The following is a 16802-nucleotide window of genomic DNA, read 5'->3' on the forward strand; positions in this document are numbered from 1 at the left end:
GCCCGGGCACTGCGGCGGGGCTGCGGCTCCGCGTCCGCGCTGCGCCGGGGCCGCCGGGGGACCGGGCGGGCGCCGCTGCCGCCGCGGCCGTCACGGGGTTAATCGCGGCGGAGCCGCGGCGCGGGGCGGTCTCCCCGCCGCGCCTCCCGCCCCGCGGCCGCCCCCGCCCGCCCCTCGCTCCGCCGCCGCACCTGCCCGCGCCCCCGCAGCCAACTTTCCCTGCCTGTTGCGCGCACCGAGCATCGCGCCCCGCGGCCGCGGCGATGGGCGTCCCGGGGCAGCGCCGAGGGTAGGCGGCCCGCGGGGTCGGGCCGGGACCGCCGCCGCAGCTCTGCGCGCCCGCCGCGCCTTCCTCCGCCGCCGCCGCCGCGCTCGCTGGCCATGGAGGTGCAGCTGGGGGTCGGCCGCGTCTACCCGCGGCCGGGTGGCAGGACCTTCCGCGGGGCTTTTCAGAGCTTCTTTCAGAGCGTCTGCGAGGCTTTCCAGCCGCCGCGGGAGGAACCGGGCGCGGGGCAGCTGCCGTCGAGCGCGCCCTGCCCGCCGAGCCCCCGGCCGCCGCCGGGCTCCCCCGCCTGCCTGCCGCCCCCCGAGCCCCGCGCCGCCGGGAAGGCGCTGCCGGCCGCCGGCCCCGCCATCGGCTCGTCCTTCCCCGGCGTCGGCGAACTGAGGGAGCTGCTGGGCGAAGCGGGATCGATGCCGCTGTTGCCACCGCCCGAGGCCGAGCCGGCGGACAAGGACGACCCGCTAGGCGACAGCGCCCGGCAGCTGTGCCGCGCCGTGTCCGCCTCCATGGGGCTGGCGCTGGAGGCGCTGGAGGCTCCGGCCGAGCCGCTGCCCCGCGAGGACTGCATGTTCGCCCTGCCCGCCGGGCCGCCCCGCGCCCCGCACCCGCCCGCCCGCGACCCCCCGCCCGCCTTCGCGGCCGCCCTGGCCGCCGAGCCGCCCGCCGGGCCGGGGCTGCCCCGCGGCTTCGGCCGCGTCAAGCTGGAGAGCGCGGCGGGGCCGGGGCCCGCGGCGGGCGGCGGCTGGGGCGGTCCGTGCCGCTTCGGGACCGAGCTGGTCCCGCCGGGCCCCGCGCCCCCCTGGCCCACCTTCTTCGCCGAGGAGGGGCAGCTGTACGGGCCGTGCCCCGAGCCGCCCGCCGACTGCCCCGCCGACGCCTGGTACCCGCCAGGCCGGGCGCCCTTCGCTGCCCCCGCCGCCGGCATCAAGAGCGAGCTGGAGCCCTGGGTCGAGGGCTACGCCGGCGCCTACGGCGACCTCCGGTGAGTACCCGCGTCCCACCGGCACCGGCATCCTGCACCCTGCATCCCACATCGCGCCGGCCGGCACCCCGCGTCCTGCATCTCACCGGCACCGGCATCCTGCACCCCTCACCCCGACCCTGCACCGCGCCCCTCTGACCGCCCCTCTGCCTCCGCAGCTGCCCCGCGCACCCCGCGACTCCAGCCCCGCTCTGTCCTCGGTGCCCCTCTCCGCTGCCGCACCTTCCCTTTTGCCGGGACGCTGTCGGTTGGGACTGACTAGGCGAGATCGTGCCAGGAGTACCTTGGAGTACCCGGTGCCCGCGCTGTTTCGTGAGATCGTTGTGTTTATCGCATTTCTTCACGCTCCCCGCCGCTGGGAGTGGGCAGGATCGGGATGCTGTGCCTGAAGCACGGACGGATCTTAAGATCTAGTTAAAATTCTCCCAGCGCCCGGAATGCGCTGTGCATAGCAGGGAACCCCGAATGTAGCGGCAGAAAAACATCACCTGTGCTTCCGGGCTGTTTTAAGTACAGGTAGAAAATGTGTTTTAAAGTAGAGCTAGAATGGGTTTTGGGAATGCAGCAGGGAAGGAGAAGTTTGTTTGAGAGGTAGGATTTTATCAAAAGTAATTTTTCCTGGTGAATTAACCTCAAAAAAAGGCGATGAACTACCTCTGTAAAATCGTGTACAGCATCTAAACCAGTACCTGCGTGCTCACCTGTCAGCACGGCAAAGCACGGCCGTGTTGATGGAAACGGGAGGGAGGCAGGGCTGCGCAAGCGATTTTCTGCTGGCTCAGAGGCAGCCCCAGCCACGAGTGTGTGAGGCCTCAGCTGAGGTTTGCAGTCAAGGAAGTCCTGCATCCACATGCTCACCCTGTGGTGCTCGGGATGGTGGGAGCAAAGGCTGAACTGAACAACTACATTTTCCTGCTAAATTAGCACGGGGCGACTGTGCTGCCTCTGGGCTTGTTTGTGCATTAAATGTTCATGGCTTCGTTTGGGCACTGTGGCAGTTTCCATCCATGCAGTGATTTACTGGGGGTCGTACAGAGAAGTTGAGGGCTTGGCAAAAAATAAGGGGATAAAATTAAAGATAGGTCAAAAAGAATCCAGCTGTGAGCATCATCCAGCTGTGAGCTTCGTACGTGGCAGGAGCTGTGCAAGTCCCGGGTATGCCTCTGGACTCTGGATAAATCTCTGCTGGAATCAGCACAGAGGGAGCAGGGAGGAATCAAGTTGGAAAAGTTCAGCGTTCTGGATACTGGTGATGGTGATGCAGGTTTGTGCTGACAGAAGGCTCGGCCGTGCAGCCGCTCTGCCTGCAGAGCCTGTGCAGGATCCTGCACGGACAGGGAACGTTGTGCTGAGGAGAGCAGGTTTGGGCTCCCATGGAGGTCCGTGGGCAGTCGTGGGGGCTGGACCAGACAGCAGCAGGTACATTTTGCCCGAGTCATGCCTTAGAGATAAATGACATTTCCCTCATTCCTGAGGCAAGTGCTGTATCCTCCTCTTCCTTGCGGCTCTGTTCAGTGTGCCGTGACTGCGTCCTGCTTCCCCATGCAGACTTCTGTGGGATCAGCGGAGTCTCGGAGCTGGCACAGTGACCTTTTCAACACCAATATCTTGTCCTTTGAACTTCAGTGCTTGTACAGCACCACCCTGCTGCTGTGACGGTATGATGGACTGACGGAATTTATCCTTTCTCTGTGTTCAGATGCAATTTTCAAACACCGTAAGGAAAGCGGAATGCTCTGTCATGGTCTGGCTGAAGCCATGTGTGTTAATCACTGCCAGGTTTAACACTTCATCCTAGCAAAGCCTCCATTAGCTTTACAGTGTGCTGCTGGCCCATTCCTGCAGCTTTGTGTTTTCTCCTGGATCTGTGGCGGTGCCAGCACAGGAACAGCTCTGCTGCTGCTGGAGCCTGGTGGGTCGTGTACCAGCATTACAGGCAACAATGCCTGCGAGGAGAAAGGGTCATGGGAGCTAAGAGGCTCTATAGTAAAATTACCTGATGGAAGGATGACTGGCTCTGGACCTGCACCCCCCTGCTTGTGTCTGGTGCTGGGTCTGAGCTCCTGTCCTACATGGCATTGCCCAGCGAGCTTTCCCCTCGTAGCCTCAGAGGATGCAGCCTCAGCGCTCTGTGAGGGCAGTGGGGGGCACTCCTGGGTACTCACCCAGCCTGAGGCGATTGGTGCTTCTGCTCCCTGTGCCTGGAGGTGCCGGTGAGGGCAGCGGCACACACAGCCTGCTTTGGAGAATAAGGAGCATTTCAAGGTGTGTTGCTCTCACTTGCTTCCCTCTCCAAATGGTCCCACTGTCTGCCAGCAGGATTGTGGCTCTTCCAGGTGAAGCTCTCCCAAGCTCAGCTCTGCCCTGTTGCAGTTGTGGCCAGGTATGGATAGGTATTTTTTGAGTTAGAGTCAAACACCCCTCATATGACACTAAAGCATAAGCAGTTTGTTAATATTTGGGGGGAATTGGGATGGCTGCTGCTCCTAGGCAGGTGTGTAGTCACTTCTGCCCCTTTGGATGGCAGGATGGTGTCTGGATTTAGAGGTGCGGACACATCACACAGAAAGACTGAGGACATTAATACAATTTGGGTTAATTTAAAGCTTTTGGTACAGTGTCCTTCATTGGGCCAGTTGTGCCTACATGTAATTAGCAAAGTAATCCCAGCTTTTGTCACTCCATAGACTCTGAGCTGTTCATCTTTGTGCTCTGCTTGTTGCATCATTACTACCAGCAGTCTTTGAGGTGACTGAAAAACCTTTTTCAGGAGCAAGACACAGCACTGATAGAATAAATCCAAGGTTCCACCATCAGAATGACTTGGAAGATGAATCACAGCGGTGGGGAGGGAGGGCTGGCCTCTGGTTTAAGCTGAAATGGAATCAGAGAAGGAACTGCTACCAAAACAATGGAATGAAAGAGGAGAAAAGGATTTAAGGATCTCTTGGCTCAGGAAAATCTGCAGTCCACGTAGCTTCAGATGTTTTTAAGTGGCATTTGCTATCACTGGTGTTACCTGTTGCTGCTACTGGTTGGAATCCTGGTGTTTGCTGGTCACACCTACCTGTGGCTCCTCTTCCCAGTCCAGCTGTGATCAGGTTGGGCCAGTGCCACATGTTTATGCATCACCTGGCTTGAGGGCTCTGTAATCATTTCAGCTCTGTAACTGTGGTACAGCTTACAGATAACACCTGCAGTAATTCCTGCCTGTGGAGGGAGGAGATAAGATTCTGACAAAGAGATGAAGGGATGAAGGGCAGCTGTTGACCCTGAGAGATGAGATGAGGCAGGAGGCCGCTCTCAGGGCTGCCCTCACTCCCAGTCCTTGCCCAGCAGCAGCTGCCCCAGCATCCCTGTCCCAGGAGGGCTCTGGGGACCCCCAGCTCTGTGCTGACAGGACTCCAAAGCCCTTGGGAAGGGGCTGACCCTCCTGTCTGCTATTGTCAGTGTGACCTTTCTGCTCTGGGGATTGGCCATAGGATGTAAATATTTCTTTTGGAAGCAAGTGGGGGGTGGCAGAACGCTGTGTGGGCAGCCGGTCCCTGCAGCCCATACAGACCCAGGGACAGGGAGCTTGGCAGAGTCAAGCTTGTTGTTTGTTTTCTCTTCTCCATTTATCAGGAACCAACAAATTTCTTCCTCAGCACCTCTCAATCCTTTCCCTGCCGAGGGGCAGGGGACAGCTGTGTTAGACACAGAGTAACAGCAGCACTGGGGCTGGACCAGGGAACTCGGGGCTCAGAGGGGTGTGAGCTGCCGTGTTACCAGGCTGTGGCAGGGTGCTCATCTCTCACGGCTGGAGCTGAGGTTGTGAAACAAGTGATGTGCTGAGGCCAGGTAACTGGAGCCATCAGGACGCTGGAGTTGTGCTCAGCAAGGAGAACCCTTCGGGCCGAGGGGAGCAGCCGAGCGGGCGCTGCCCCACACTGCTCTGGAGCAGGCGCTGCAGGACTCTGCCTCCTCCCGAACATACACTGAGCCTCATAAAACGGTCTCCTCCTTTTCCCCTCCCTCCCTCTCTTCCCTGCTCTCTCATGCTCCAGCTCTGCCTTTACCACTGGGAAGGAGAGATGGGTCACCTGTCAGGGGCTGGGCTGTGGAGGGCAGACACGTGGGGTGTCTGTGTGGGACAGACAGACACCTGCTGACAGCACACAGCATCTCTGCCTCTTCACTGCTCAAGGGCAGACCTTGCCCCATCTTCCTCTGGGCTGTCCTATCCTCTTCTTCACGTCTTGAACTTTTGAGCTCTCATACCCTCTGGAAACTGGTTCCATAGTCTCATGCTTGGTATCAGCAATGATTATTCTGCCCTAGTTTCTCTCAAATGCTGGCTGCAGTGCAAGATCAGGCTCTATGGGGCACTTGGTGTTGGAAGCAGTGGCTGAGAAATCAGAAAACTTTGCCAAGGAAATAATCCACAGAAAGCTTGAAGGACACCAGTGGGTTGGAGTCACATAGGCATTTTGTGTGCTCTATCCTGTATTCCCGAGGCTTCCGAGCAGGAAGCTGTACAGGATCTGCCCCAAAAGCTGTCAGGATCTGCCCATGACAGCTCTCCTTCTGCTTGTGCAGCTTTTACATTCTTCCTGCTATTTACAGATTCCTTGGTATTTATCTATTGCACAGATGAGCTGTGCTTTGCATTACTCCTTGCAGCCAGTCTTTGGCATGACCACTGGTTTTCTTGTTAGGAGAACTTCATTCCAGCTCAAGAGCCAGTTAACAATAGGAAGTGCTTTGGTGCTGCTTTGAGGACAGGAGTATGTTCTCGAAGTGTCAAAATGCTGATTGAGAATAAGAAATAAAGTGTGTTTTGTAGTCCAGGGGACAGGAGTCACCCCTGGGGCAGTAGTCCAAGGGTGCCATTCCCTGGGACAAGATCTCTGCCATGGGGATGGGTAGCAGCTCCCAGGGCAGGAACCCCACCGTGGGTACGGGTGTCAGTGGGTGTGGAGTTGGGACCGTGTCCCAGAGCCACAGAATCCGCGATTCCTGGAAGTCACTGCCCCTGGTCCCTTTCTCAGAGTGAGGAAGGTGTGGGACAGCCCTGGGAAGGATCAAAGCAGAAACACTGTAGCGAGGCAGCGAAGGCGAGTGGCATCCGAGGGGCAATGCCAGCTCCAAGGCCATGCTGGGCGCTGGCAGAGACAACAGCCCGCTCTGTGTCTGTGCCAGGGGTCACTGCCGCGTCCCAAGGGGAGGGGAAGGCGGATTGTGGGTGGGCAGCGGGAGGAACAGGCACCGGGAAAGCTGGAGCGGATCAGAAGGCAAAGTCTGCATGGCAGGAGAGCGTGCTCCTGAGCTGGGAGGAAGGCTGGAAACAGTGCCGTGTATTGCAGGAAGAAATCCTAAAACTTCCTAAGATATTGAAAATGTTGTAGTCATATGGGAATATTTTGTTTTGATGTGATGAAAGCAATTTCATTCCACAGGGTTAAGAATAATTTGTAGTAGAGAGCAGTAGGTCAGTTCTTTGTGTTTTTCTGTCGTTCCCATTAATTCAACTCCTGTCTTGGCACAGACCCTCATTCATATTTTATAAATTGCTGTTTTGAAGGTGGCTGTCCCAGTTTGACAGTTCTCCATTGGCAGTTGCTGTCTGGAGTTGGAGCACTCGCTGGAGGCTGCTGGGTTTGGGTTTGCAGTGGATACTTTCTGCTAGTGATTGTGGGCTAAAATTACAAAAGAAATAATTGTATTTATTTTATCATCCTGTGGAATGTTTTAAATTTATCAAATGAGTGTTTACTGAAAGAAAACTATTCTGTGGGAGACTTTCTATGAATTCTAGTAAAAACTGTTTGTTTCTCAGAGCTGCCCTGGGAGACCACAGAGATCTGTGCAGCTGTGGATGGCTCTGAGACATTGGAAATATGTAGAAAAAAAGAGGATTCCCCTTGGACAGCCACTTAGCATGAGGCCTGGGAGCATGGTGCCATAGGATGATGGGTACCATGGGATTATGTCAGCCCTGGGACTGCAGTGGTGTCTGGGATGGTCCTGACACAGGAGCCCAAAACACCTGACACAGGAGCCCACACACACCTGAGTTACAGAAGGAGAATTTTTGTGTTTGGTGTATTGCAAGATGACCTTGTGTCTTGAGATGCATCAGCTCTGCCTGTGGTGCTTGGTTCCCGCTACATTCCCAATGTATTTCCAGGGGCTTTGCAGTCTTGGACATATTTGCAAGTGAAAAACCGCTGGATGGCCTTGTGAGCCCGAAGGCAGTGCTGGGCTGAGCTGAGCTGCTGTAAGGGCCTGGGAGCCATGGGCTTCTCCTCCTCCTGTTCATCTCAAGTGAATTTTCTTTTTTGAGGGTTTTCTGCAAAAGGCACATCTGCACCTCAAACTGAGGTGAAGCAAATGCCTCAAAGCCATCATGGACAGCCTGGGCCAGCTGGTGAGGGTGGCTCTGTGACACCACATTCAGGTGGTCACGTGGCACAGAGGGCGCAGGCACCTCTCATTGGGGTCGTCATTGGGTAAGACATGAACATTGGCTGGAGTGATCTCCTCTTGCCTCGGATGAGCCCAGGTCTGCACCATGTTTTAGGGAAGCAGCAATGGCAGTGTTTCCTGTGGGGGTACTGGATCCCTTCCAGCTTTCTTTTCCTCCAGAGAGCCAAGAGACAGTGTGCACAGGAGGGATTTATGCCCAGTAAACAATTAAGAGGCAGATAGTCACATCAGCCCTTAGTGTGTGGCCAGTGCAGGCGTGCCCGGAGGTGGCCTTGGCAGTGGCAGGTGGCCCTGCTATCGACCGTCGCTGCACACTGTGGGGACCAGAGCTGGCTCTGTTTGTGAACACTAACAGTGGTACAAGGGAGCTCATTGAAATGAAAAGGAACTGGCCCAGTTGTCAGGGCAAAGACTTGTGACAGAGGTTCTCCATTCAAATTCCCTCCTCACTGCTTCCACTGCTGTCTCTGTCTCTGCTGACCTGCCCATGCACCTCATCCATGTCCAACTGCACTTAATCCCCCTGTCAGCTCCAGATGAGGGGCAAAGGGATGGAGGAGCCTCCCAGGGGAGATCCCCACGGTGAGGGGTGCCCTACTCACCCCTGTCAGCTGCCTGCAGTGGGCAGTGCTCACGGGTACTGCGGCGTGTGCTTGTGCTTTGTTCTGCTTTAAATCTCACCATTGCAACCCTGGTTCCCCTCGCTCGTATTTTTAAATGAGGTTCAAAGTATCCTCTAACAGTAAAAAAAATACTCCCAGTAGTAGTACTTTGTGCTTCAGCAACACCTTACTGCTGAAGCACTCATGAACAGCAATTCATTCATCTTCCAGGCAATTGTGGAAAACAAGAATTGCCCCTGTTCTGCAGGCAGGGGATGAGGTTTGACAGGAGGCTGTGGCTTGGCAGCAGCTCCTCGGTGCGTATGAGTGGCTGCAGTCCTGGCAACTCAGCGCTGGGGTCCTGGGGCCCAGGCTGGCTTTGTGCTGGAGACCGTCCCTGGGGACCGTGCCGTGTGCTGGACTTTGTGCCCCGTTCATTGGCCTGTTCATCTCTGCCGACCCCAGTGCCCCTCGGGGAGGGCTGACCCTGTCCCGCTCCCGGGATAGTGTTTGCAGGAGTGGGGTTACGGGAGTGCAGCACCGTGCCTCGGGATCGGGCAGGAGCCGCCGCGCTCGCCGGCTGCCGGCGCTGGCAGGGGGTGGGATGGGAGGGCAGGCTCTGTTCACCCATGCAGGGGGTGGGATGGGAGGGCAGGCTCTGTTCACCCATGCAGGGGGTGGGATGGGAGGGCAGGCTCTGTTCACCTCGGCTCAGCTTGGCTTCACTGCTCTCCTTTCGCTGCCTTCTCCCTGTTTCGTGCAGTCTGAGCAGAGGCCAGAAAGAAGGAGGTCACCTGCTGTGCTGTGGCTTGGAGCTCCCCAGACCCCCCCAGGGAGGCATCTGCAAATAGTGAAAACAAAGTCAAGTGCTGGCTTGTCCTCAGAAGTGATGGGAATGATTTGTAGGGACATGGACCTCAGATTAGGTGATTTGCAGTAGTAGAAATAATCTCAGAAGTATAAGCCAGTTTTCCAGGTATTTATAGCTGCTGCCCTTTGCCTGAGTTAATCTGGCTCCACGTAGCTCGGGTGTCCGCAGGGGTGGATTACACCAGTGCTCTCTGCAGGTGTCCTGGTGGCTTCCCTGTGCTAATCAAAGAGGGAGGGAGTGCACACTATTAAGTATATAGTGATTACTGGAATGAGCTCGTGTTTCTGTTGGGGGGGCTGAGTGGGTGCCTCCATTGCACTGCCTGGAGGTGGTGAATGGACTGTGCTGGACTCAAGACACAGGAAAGTGGCTGTCCCTTCCCAAACAGCTCTGGGGGCAAAAGAGATGGCTTAAATCAGGCTGATAAAGTGAGTGCAGAACCACCAATACTGGGACACTGACAGTACTGGTCTGGGCCATCCTTGGCATGAGGGGAGGGAGCACTGTGGGCAGCCTTAGCTGGGGCAAACACCCAGGCACAAGCACATTTACCCTTTTACACATCTGCCTGGAGATCTCTGGATGCCCCTGGGACGCATTTGGGGTGTGCCTGGGCTGGCAGAGCCCTGCTCAGGCTGTGCAGAGCGAGAGCTGCCTGAGAGCTCCACGCAGAGTCCTGGCTGCTGTTCATGTGCTGTGCATGGCCGCAGTCATAACGATTTGTCTTTAACTCCTTTAATGTCTGTAGCCAGGTGTCTGTGACAGGCAGTGCTGGGGGTATGTCCTGGGTGCCTGCTGCCTGATCCGGGTGCCAGCACCACCCGTGGGGCTCAGGGTCAAGCTCTTGCTGGAGCCTGGGGAATCTGATGATAGACTCATGGAATGGTTTGGATTGGAAGGGGCCTTGAAGCCCATTTCATTCCACTCTGCTGCCGTTGGCAGGGACACCTTCCACCAGACCAGCTTGCTCTAAGCTCCGTCCAGCCTGGCCTCAATGCACTGGTGTTGCCTGAGGATGGGTGGGTGTGTGCTGGGTGGGTGCAGGCTGGTGGGTGTTCTCTCCCTCCACACCAATAAGCTCCAGCAAGGACCAGAAACAGGCTGGCTGCAGCCGCTGGCTTTGGAAAGAGCCTTGGGGACAAATCCTTCTGTTGCAGCAGCCTCTTCTTTTGCCAGATTCCCATCCCGCTGAGGGCTCCTGGAATTGCTGCCTGTGGGACCAATCCCCACTAATGCCAGAGGGGAGGCTGCAGATCTCCAAAATACATTTTAGAGAGGATGTGTTCAGTCTCTGGGATGAGGTGGGAAAACCCTGGGCTTTACTTCCTTCCCTCCGTGCTCTCTCTGCCTACAGATGGCTGGAGGGGGTTTCTCATGTCTCCCAAGATGATACTTCACTTCTCTGGTGTTTTTACCAGCCCCTCAGCACTTTGGCTCTTGTTACATATTTTAGCTGCTCTGGCTTCTTTACTGGTTAAAAATGGCAGAAAGAATGCTTTGACCTTGGCCCGTGTGCTGAGAACAGAGCCCAGGCACAAGTTTCTGTATTGGTAATTTCCTTGTGAACGCTCCTGCCTCCTCCCCCTTGTGCTGATCTGCAGAGCAGCATCCACACATCTTCTGACGTGCCATTGGGAGGGCTGGGGCAGAGTATCTCAGCAGTTCTCTTTCTTCTTGAGATGGGAAAGGAAGAAAGGAATTTCATGCAGATCAGATTAATTGCTTTCATCTAGGAAGTGATGAGGTGCATTAACTGGAAAATGAAATTCCCCTGCAAAGATAGCTCAGATGATTTAGTTTCTCTTGGATTGTGTATGTGCCTGTGCACATTTGTGGATGTTCATCCTCTTCTTTCTGTGAACACCATACACAGAGATTAGTGTGTGTGTTCTCTTCTGTATGAGGAACATACCCATCCCTTGCCCTGGGGCCTGCAGCATTCCCTCTGCAGACATGTCCATGGAGAACAGGTGCTGTGGCCCGTGCTGCCCGTGGGGAGGAGAGGTGGCCTTGGCCCCCCGCTGAGGCTCCGTGAGCCTCTGCATGGGCGGCACAGGGCTCGATGTGGGATTGGCATGGCTCCTTCTCCCCGCTCAGACACTGAGAACCAGCCCCTCAGGTCACCCTTGGCCCCTCTCCCGCTTTCTGGCAGGGCAGGGCTATGGGGCACCTGTCTATCTTGGGTCTGATGCCTGAAGCTGTGGGGCCGGGGGGACCCGTGACCCCCCAGGCTGCTCAGGGCCTCGTCCCTGTGTGTGCTCCTGTGCTTCAGGATGTGTGAGGTCATCCCTGTGAACTCAGCCTGTTCACGTGGATTTCGTTTTCTGCCTTTCAGTATTTGGTGCCTGTGGTCAAAAAGTCTTTTCCCTGGTAATGGGATCTTCTTGCAAAGAAACCTGTTACTTCCCAGTCTGCTCCCAAGTCTCCTGGGAGCATCTTTAAATGGTTAGAAAAACAAGAGCAGCAAAGGCATTTTTTTCCCTTTCTTGTTTACAGCACAGCCTGTGCCAAGTGCTGGGTCCTTGGTTCTGAACTGTGTCTGGGGTGGCTTTGAAGGGGGAGCAGAGCACAGTGCTGGGACAGAACATCGCCCTGGAGCTGTGCCGAGGGTCGGGCAGGGCTGAGCTGAGGTGGGAGCTAAGGGGAGCCCAGGGGGCAGCGGTTCTCTCTTTGCTCAGTTCAGCCTCCCTTTTGCCACATGGGTGCTTAAATTCTTGGATTATGGCCTGAATTGAAGCAGTTGTCATATTCAGTATGAATAAGGTGGCAGCCTGGGGTTGGCAGGGTGGCCAGCCAGTCCCTCTGCACGTGATTCCAGTTAATGAAGGGAGCTCAGTGTGTTCTGCAGGATCCCCTGGGATCAGTGGGGATCTGTTAACTGCTGGCCATGCTGTGCCCTGACGGCTGGAGGAGAGGATGGGGCTCTGCCCCTGCCCCCCTGGCGTTTCAGAATCGGGGTCAAGGCGGGCGCGCGGCCGCTGTGGCAGGACGTCCTGAGCTGACTATCTTGCTGCTCGCTCAAAGAGACTTCAGAGAACACTCTCAAGGCTGGGAGGCCTAAAATTAGATGTGGCATCTGTGTTTTGGTTTGCAGGCGGGCTTGAAAGAAAACGATTCCTGTCTGCTTTCATTCCTTGCCTGCTCGGGAGAGCACAGCAGAGGAGGAGGGGGTAGGGCTTTGATCGCCAAACCGCCACGGCTCTCTCTGGGTACTGCTGCCCAGCAGGGCTGGTGAAAGCTCCATTGTGGGTCTGTATGATGGAAGGACCTCCCACGCCCGTGGGTCCCTGGCATCAGCCAGCTGCACTGCTGCATCACTGCAGGGCTCTGCCTTCTGTATTTCCCCAGAAATGCTCTCAGCCCCCAAAATGACAGATCTGGCTGTCCCTGCCTGGTGTCACTGAAAGAGCAAACTGGCATCAAAGTTCTGTTTCCCAGTCTATGCTGGGCTGGGATGCCTCAGGTTAGGGGTGCGTGCTAGTGGGGTTGATACCAGCATAGTTGGCTGTCCATCCATCCATCCATCCATCCATCCATCCATCCATCCATCCATCCAGGCCTTGCTGAGGGGCCGGTCTTGTGCCGCTCCTGCCCCAGCCCTGCCCCACTCCTGCCCCGGTCCTGCTGCAGCTGACAGGTGTGGGCAGCTGTGAGCTTTGGGCACGCTGGGAAGGCCAGGCCATGGAGCAGGAGGACCCGGTGGATGTGAGCTGGTGGCCATGGGTTGCTGAGGAGTTTGCCTCTATGTTGCCTGTGCTGCTGAGATCGGTGCTAAGAGTGCCAGGGAGACCTGGCACTAAGTAGGTGAAACCTTGGTTATAATTAGTGTGTTTATGCTGTCTGGGATGACTCACAGCACGATCCGCTTGGAGGGTGCAGGAACATGATAGTGTTGCACAAGTTGTGAAGTTCCTTCAGAAACCCAATGCTTTGCCAGCAGAGCTGAAGGGAAATTCTGCAGATAGAGCTTATATCCATTTCCAGACATAATAAGGAAAAGGATTTTTATGCCTCTGCAGTTGTGTCTCTGAAAAGGTTTGGTCTTGGTATAAACATGCCTAAAAATAACCCAATTCTGCTGGTAAGTTGTGGGACCAGCAGTGCAGAGCCACCGCAGTGAGCCCTGGCATCCCTCCTGTGAGAGGGGTGGGAGCGGGGGCTGCTCCCCGAGATGGGAGGTTCTGCTTCTTCCTCTCATGCCTGTCCATCCCCAGGGCTCTGTGCCAGGGGGAGAGTGCTGGCTCATGCCGTGTGCCTCCCCGGGCGGGTGCCAAATCCGTGGTATTTGTGGTCTCCTCGTGTTTCCACGCTGGGTCCTGCCCTTGTTGCCATCTGACTGGTTTTGCCTCATGCTTCATCCAGTGGAGAAATGAAAATGCAGAATTTGTAGCACTGGTTTCCGTAGCAATAATCCCACTGCCAAAGAAGCAGGGAAAATATTTTGTGTTTTAAATATCCGTGTCTGGGAATGAATCCTGGCATCCCTCAGCAGCCCAGGTGGGAGCTGACCACTGACCTCCGACTACCAGCACCACCTGATCCTTGTTGCCAAGTTAAATTCCAAATACCTTTGGAGTTCTGTGTGACACTGGAATTGTTTCACCTTGGGTTTCTCTCGGCAGCACTGTACCACATGCTGTGGTTAGCTGGGGGACCACAGGGACACCCTGTCCCAGTAGCATCCTCCTCCGGGGCGTGGGCAGAGGTGCAGTGCCCTGGTCCCTGCGGAGGGATGGCTGCAGGGGAAGATCCAGCGTGCCCTGAGGTGATCCCAGTGGGGGCTCAGGGGTGAGGTGCTTGAGAGTTGGCTGCCTGGATGTGCTGCCCATGGGCTGGAGGTGACGGGGAGTGCTGTGCCGATGGCCCCCAGCAGGATGCGGGCCCAGGGGTCCTTTCCATGTCAGAAGGCTGGTGAATGCGGCTGCAGTGCTCGTCCTGCTGCCCAGAAGGTGCACTTGGGTTGGAGAACAGAGCTGAGCAGAGCAGAGCTGAGCAGAGCAGAGCAGAGCTGAGAAGGGAGTCTGCATGAGGCACTGACATCAGTCCCCGTCCTGCCCGTGCCATCCGTGCCCCATCATCCCACCCTCCAGCAGCTGCTGGGTTCAGTCTGGGACACGATGGTGCCTCTTTGATTGGCCAAGTGGTTTGTGGAAATGCCTCAAGGCCACGTGACTGGTTCACCCAAGGTGCTGTGCCTCGTGGCTGGACACCGGTCCAGTGCTCTGTTCCTCTGGAGATCCGCCCAGCACACTGACTGTTGGAAAAGCCACCAAGAGCTTGCATCCCCTGTTCCAGGGTGTTTCATAAGCATCATTCCCTCTTCTGGAGGGTTTCATAAGCATCACTGTGCTTTGTTTTGGGAGAGGGAAAGGTAGAATTCCTCCTACAGGCACAGATGTTGGTACGTGGCATTACAAGCCCATGGTACCCTGGACAATTTCCTGGGAACTGTAAGTCTGTACCCTGTCTGGAATCATGGCCGTGTCTCTTGGAGCATGAAATGTATGGATCAAGTATCTCATTATTTGTGATTTTCTTTACAGGCACATTTTCTTTTTGTCAGCAGAGGAGATGGATTTGAGAATGGAAGTTTATGGTGTGGATTAAACTAACTGCATAAATATCAGTCAGGACAGACTGTCTCCTTGGGAACTAAGTAGGGCTCTCTGGGTACCAAGGACACCAAGGTCCTGTCCTTGGTGACTCCAGGTGACTCTGCAGTCACCAGGAGGATACAGTGTAGGGCACTGGTGCTCCTCAAGGCTGCAGCCTGCCCGTGCTGCTTCTCATTTCCTTTTTGTCCCCTTCGTGCTTTGTAATCAGGTGAGTTCCCATCTGAAGTAACCTTGCGATGCACTTGTGCTGTCTCTTTTTGTAGGTACCTGCTCTGTCTGGGGAAATCAGTTCTTCTCTGAGCTGATTTATTTAAACTGCTCCCCGAGCTCCTGGCTGGAGCTCAGGTTTCAAGGCAGAAGTCTTGGTCTCAGCTGTACCCCAATGCAGGCAGCACCTCTGCCACAGCCACTGGTGAGGTGCAGAGGCTGCAGGGTGGCTTCGCCTGGGCTTTGCATTCCAGATGTGGCAAACTCGCCACCTTTATAACCTCCTTTTCCGCTTCTTCCTTGGGGATGACTGAAAGGTGAGAGCCCAGGATTGCTGTTAAATGAGGAGCCTCCCAGAGGTCTGGGTTATGCTATGGCTCTGCCATCCATCCCATCAAAGGGCCTGCAGTGCCTTGGCCAGTCAGGTTGGCAGGTTGGGGCTGTCTCCTGAGAGCAGGACAAACAGTGGCTGGCTCCATGCAGCAGCAGGCTGGAGCAGCCTTAGTGCACAGCAGAAAGAACAGGAGGGAAAAGAGCCAGGGATTGGGGGTGGGGAGGCTTTAAGAGGATCTGCCATGTGAAAAATAAACTGTCAAAATAAATAAACAGCGTATTTGAAAAGAGAAAACAGAGTTTAATTTGGAGATTTGAGAAGGGTGTGCAGCTGTACTTGTGGAAGTTGTTTGTGCCCCCGAGGCTGGAAGGCAGTGCCAGGACTGGAGAGCCCAGCCTGCTCCTGAGAGCTGTTGGTGGAAGGACCTTCTTCTTCTCCAAAGCATTTTCCTCCAGCCAGCCCCCCTTGCTGGGATGTTTGAAAAATCCGTTGTCATCTGCTAATATTTATTTTATTAAATCTGGTGATGATCCAGTTCTCATGTATGTTTACTAGGCCTGTGGCTCACACTGTGCCCTTCTCTGCTCTCAGATGCTATTGTGCCTCTGTTGCCAGCCATCACAGATGAAAACAAGGCACGGGCAGATTGGAAACACACTCAAGGCTATTTAGAAGAAAGGAAATAAAATCAATGTCCACGGCTGCATAGATTGAATTGCTCACAGCATTTTAACAGATGAGATGCTTTAAAGTTTCCCTGCAGGCCTTGTTATGTGGGTGAGCGTGGTATGGTGGCTGCAGGCACAGGCTGAGCTCAACACTGGCTGGAGCCAGTGGCAGCCAAAGGGCAGTGCAAGGGGACATGAGGATGTGCCCGAAGTCAGCAGTCGTGCCCTTTGCTGGGCGTGGGTCTGGCCCCTCGGTGTGAGTCACAGACCTTCGGCCAGGCAGGAGGGAAAGCTACTTAGTTTTAATACTGCATTTGAGGATGTCCTGCACAGGCAATGCCTTTTTAAAGGCAGCACTTCTTCCTGGCAACATTAGAGTGTCTCAGAATTGACAGTGGTTGAAATGACTGGAGAGGGTTCTGTGTCACCTGAGTTCACGTGTGAGTGCTGGCTCAAGTTCTGGGCTCAGTGTCCTCCTGAGCATGATAGGCAGGTTTTTGACAGAGTGTGATGAAGGTGCAAACCCCTTACCCCTTTCCCCGGAGGGCAAGGTGTGGGACCAGCGTGCACTACTCCAGGGTTCCTGTGCCAGATGTGCCAGGGTGCATGGCAGCTGCCATCACTTTGTCCTGATCTGGCCTGGGGTGGGAAGTCGCAGGCAAGGGGACAGCTGTGCCCTGTACTGGCTGTTGCTGAGACGGAAACTTCCTTTGTGGGTCAAAAGTGGTTGGCTCCTCTCTTACCTGTGCTTGCTCTTGGCTTTCTGGATGTG

The 16802-nt window shown here is 55.8% G+C and overlaps 1 protein-coding gene across 1 annotated transcript in view; it reads left to right on the top strand.

Annotated features, from left to right (window-relative positions):
• Positions 1 to 225: 225 nt before the first annotated feature.
• AR (androgen receptor) overlaps positions 226 to 16802 on the top strand; it is a 37387-nt gene continuing 20810 nt past the window's right edge. Inside the window, exon 1 of the mRNA XM_051783644.1 lies at positions 226 to 1265. Coding sequence (XP_051639604.1) covers positions 382 to 1265 — 884 coding nt within the window. The 5' untranslated portion in view covers positions 226 to 381. The remainder of the gene's footprint in view (positions 1266 to 16802) is intronic.

The sequence above is a fragment of the Manacus candei genome, unplaced genomic scaffold (genome assembly GCF_025592945.1).
Source record: "Manacus candei isolate 608988 ecotype Guabito, Panama unplaced genomic scaffold, ASM2559294v1 h1tg000003l, whole genome shotgun sequence".
Classification (NCBI taxonomy): domain Eukaryota; kingdom Metazoa; phylum Chordata; class Aves; order Passeriformes; family Pipridae; genus Manacus; species Manacus candei.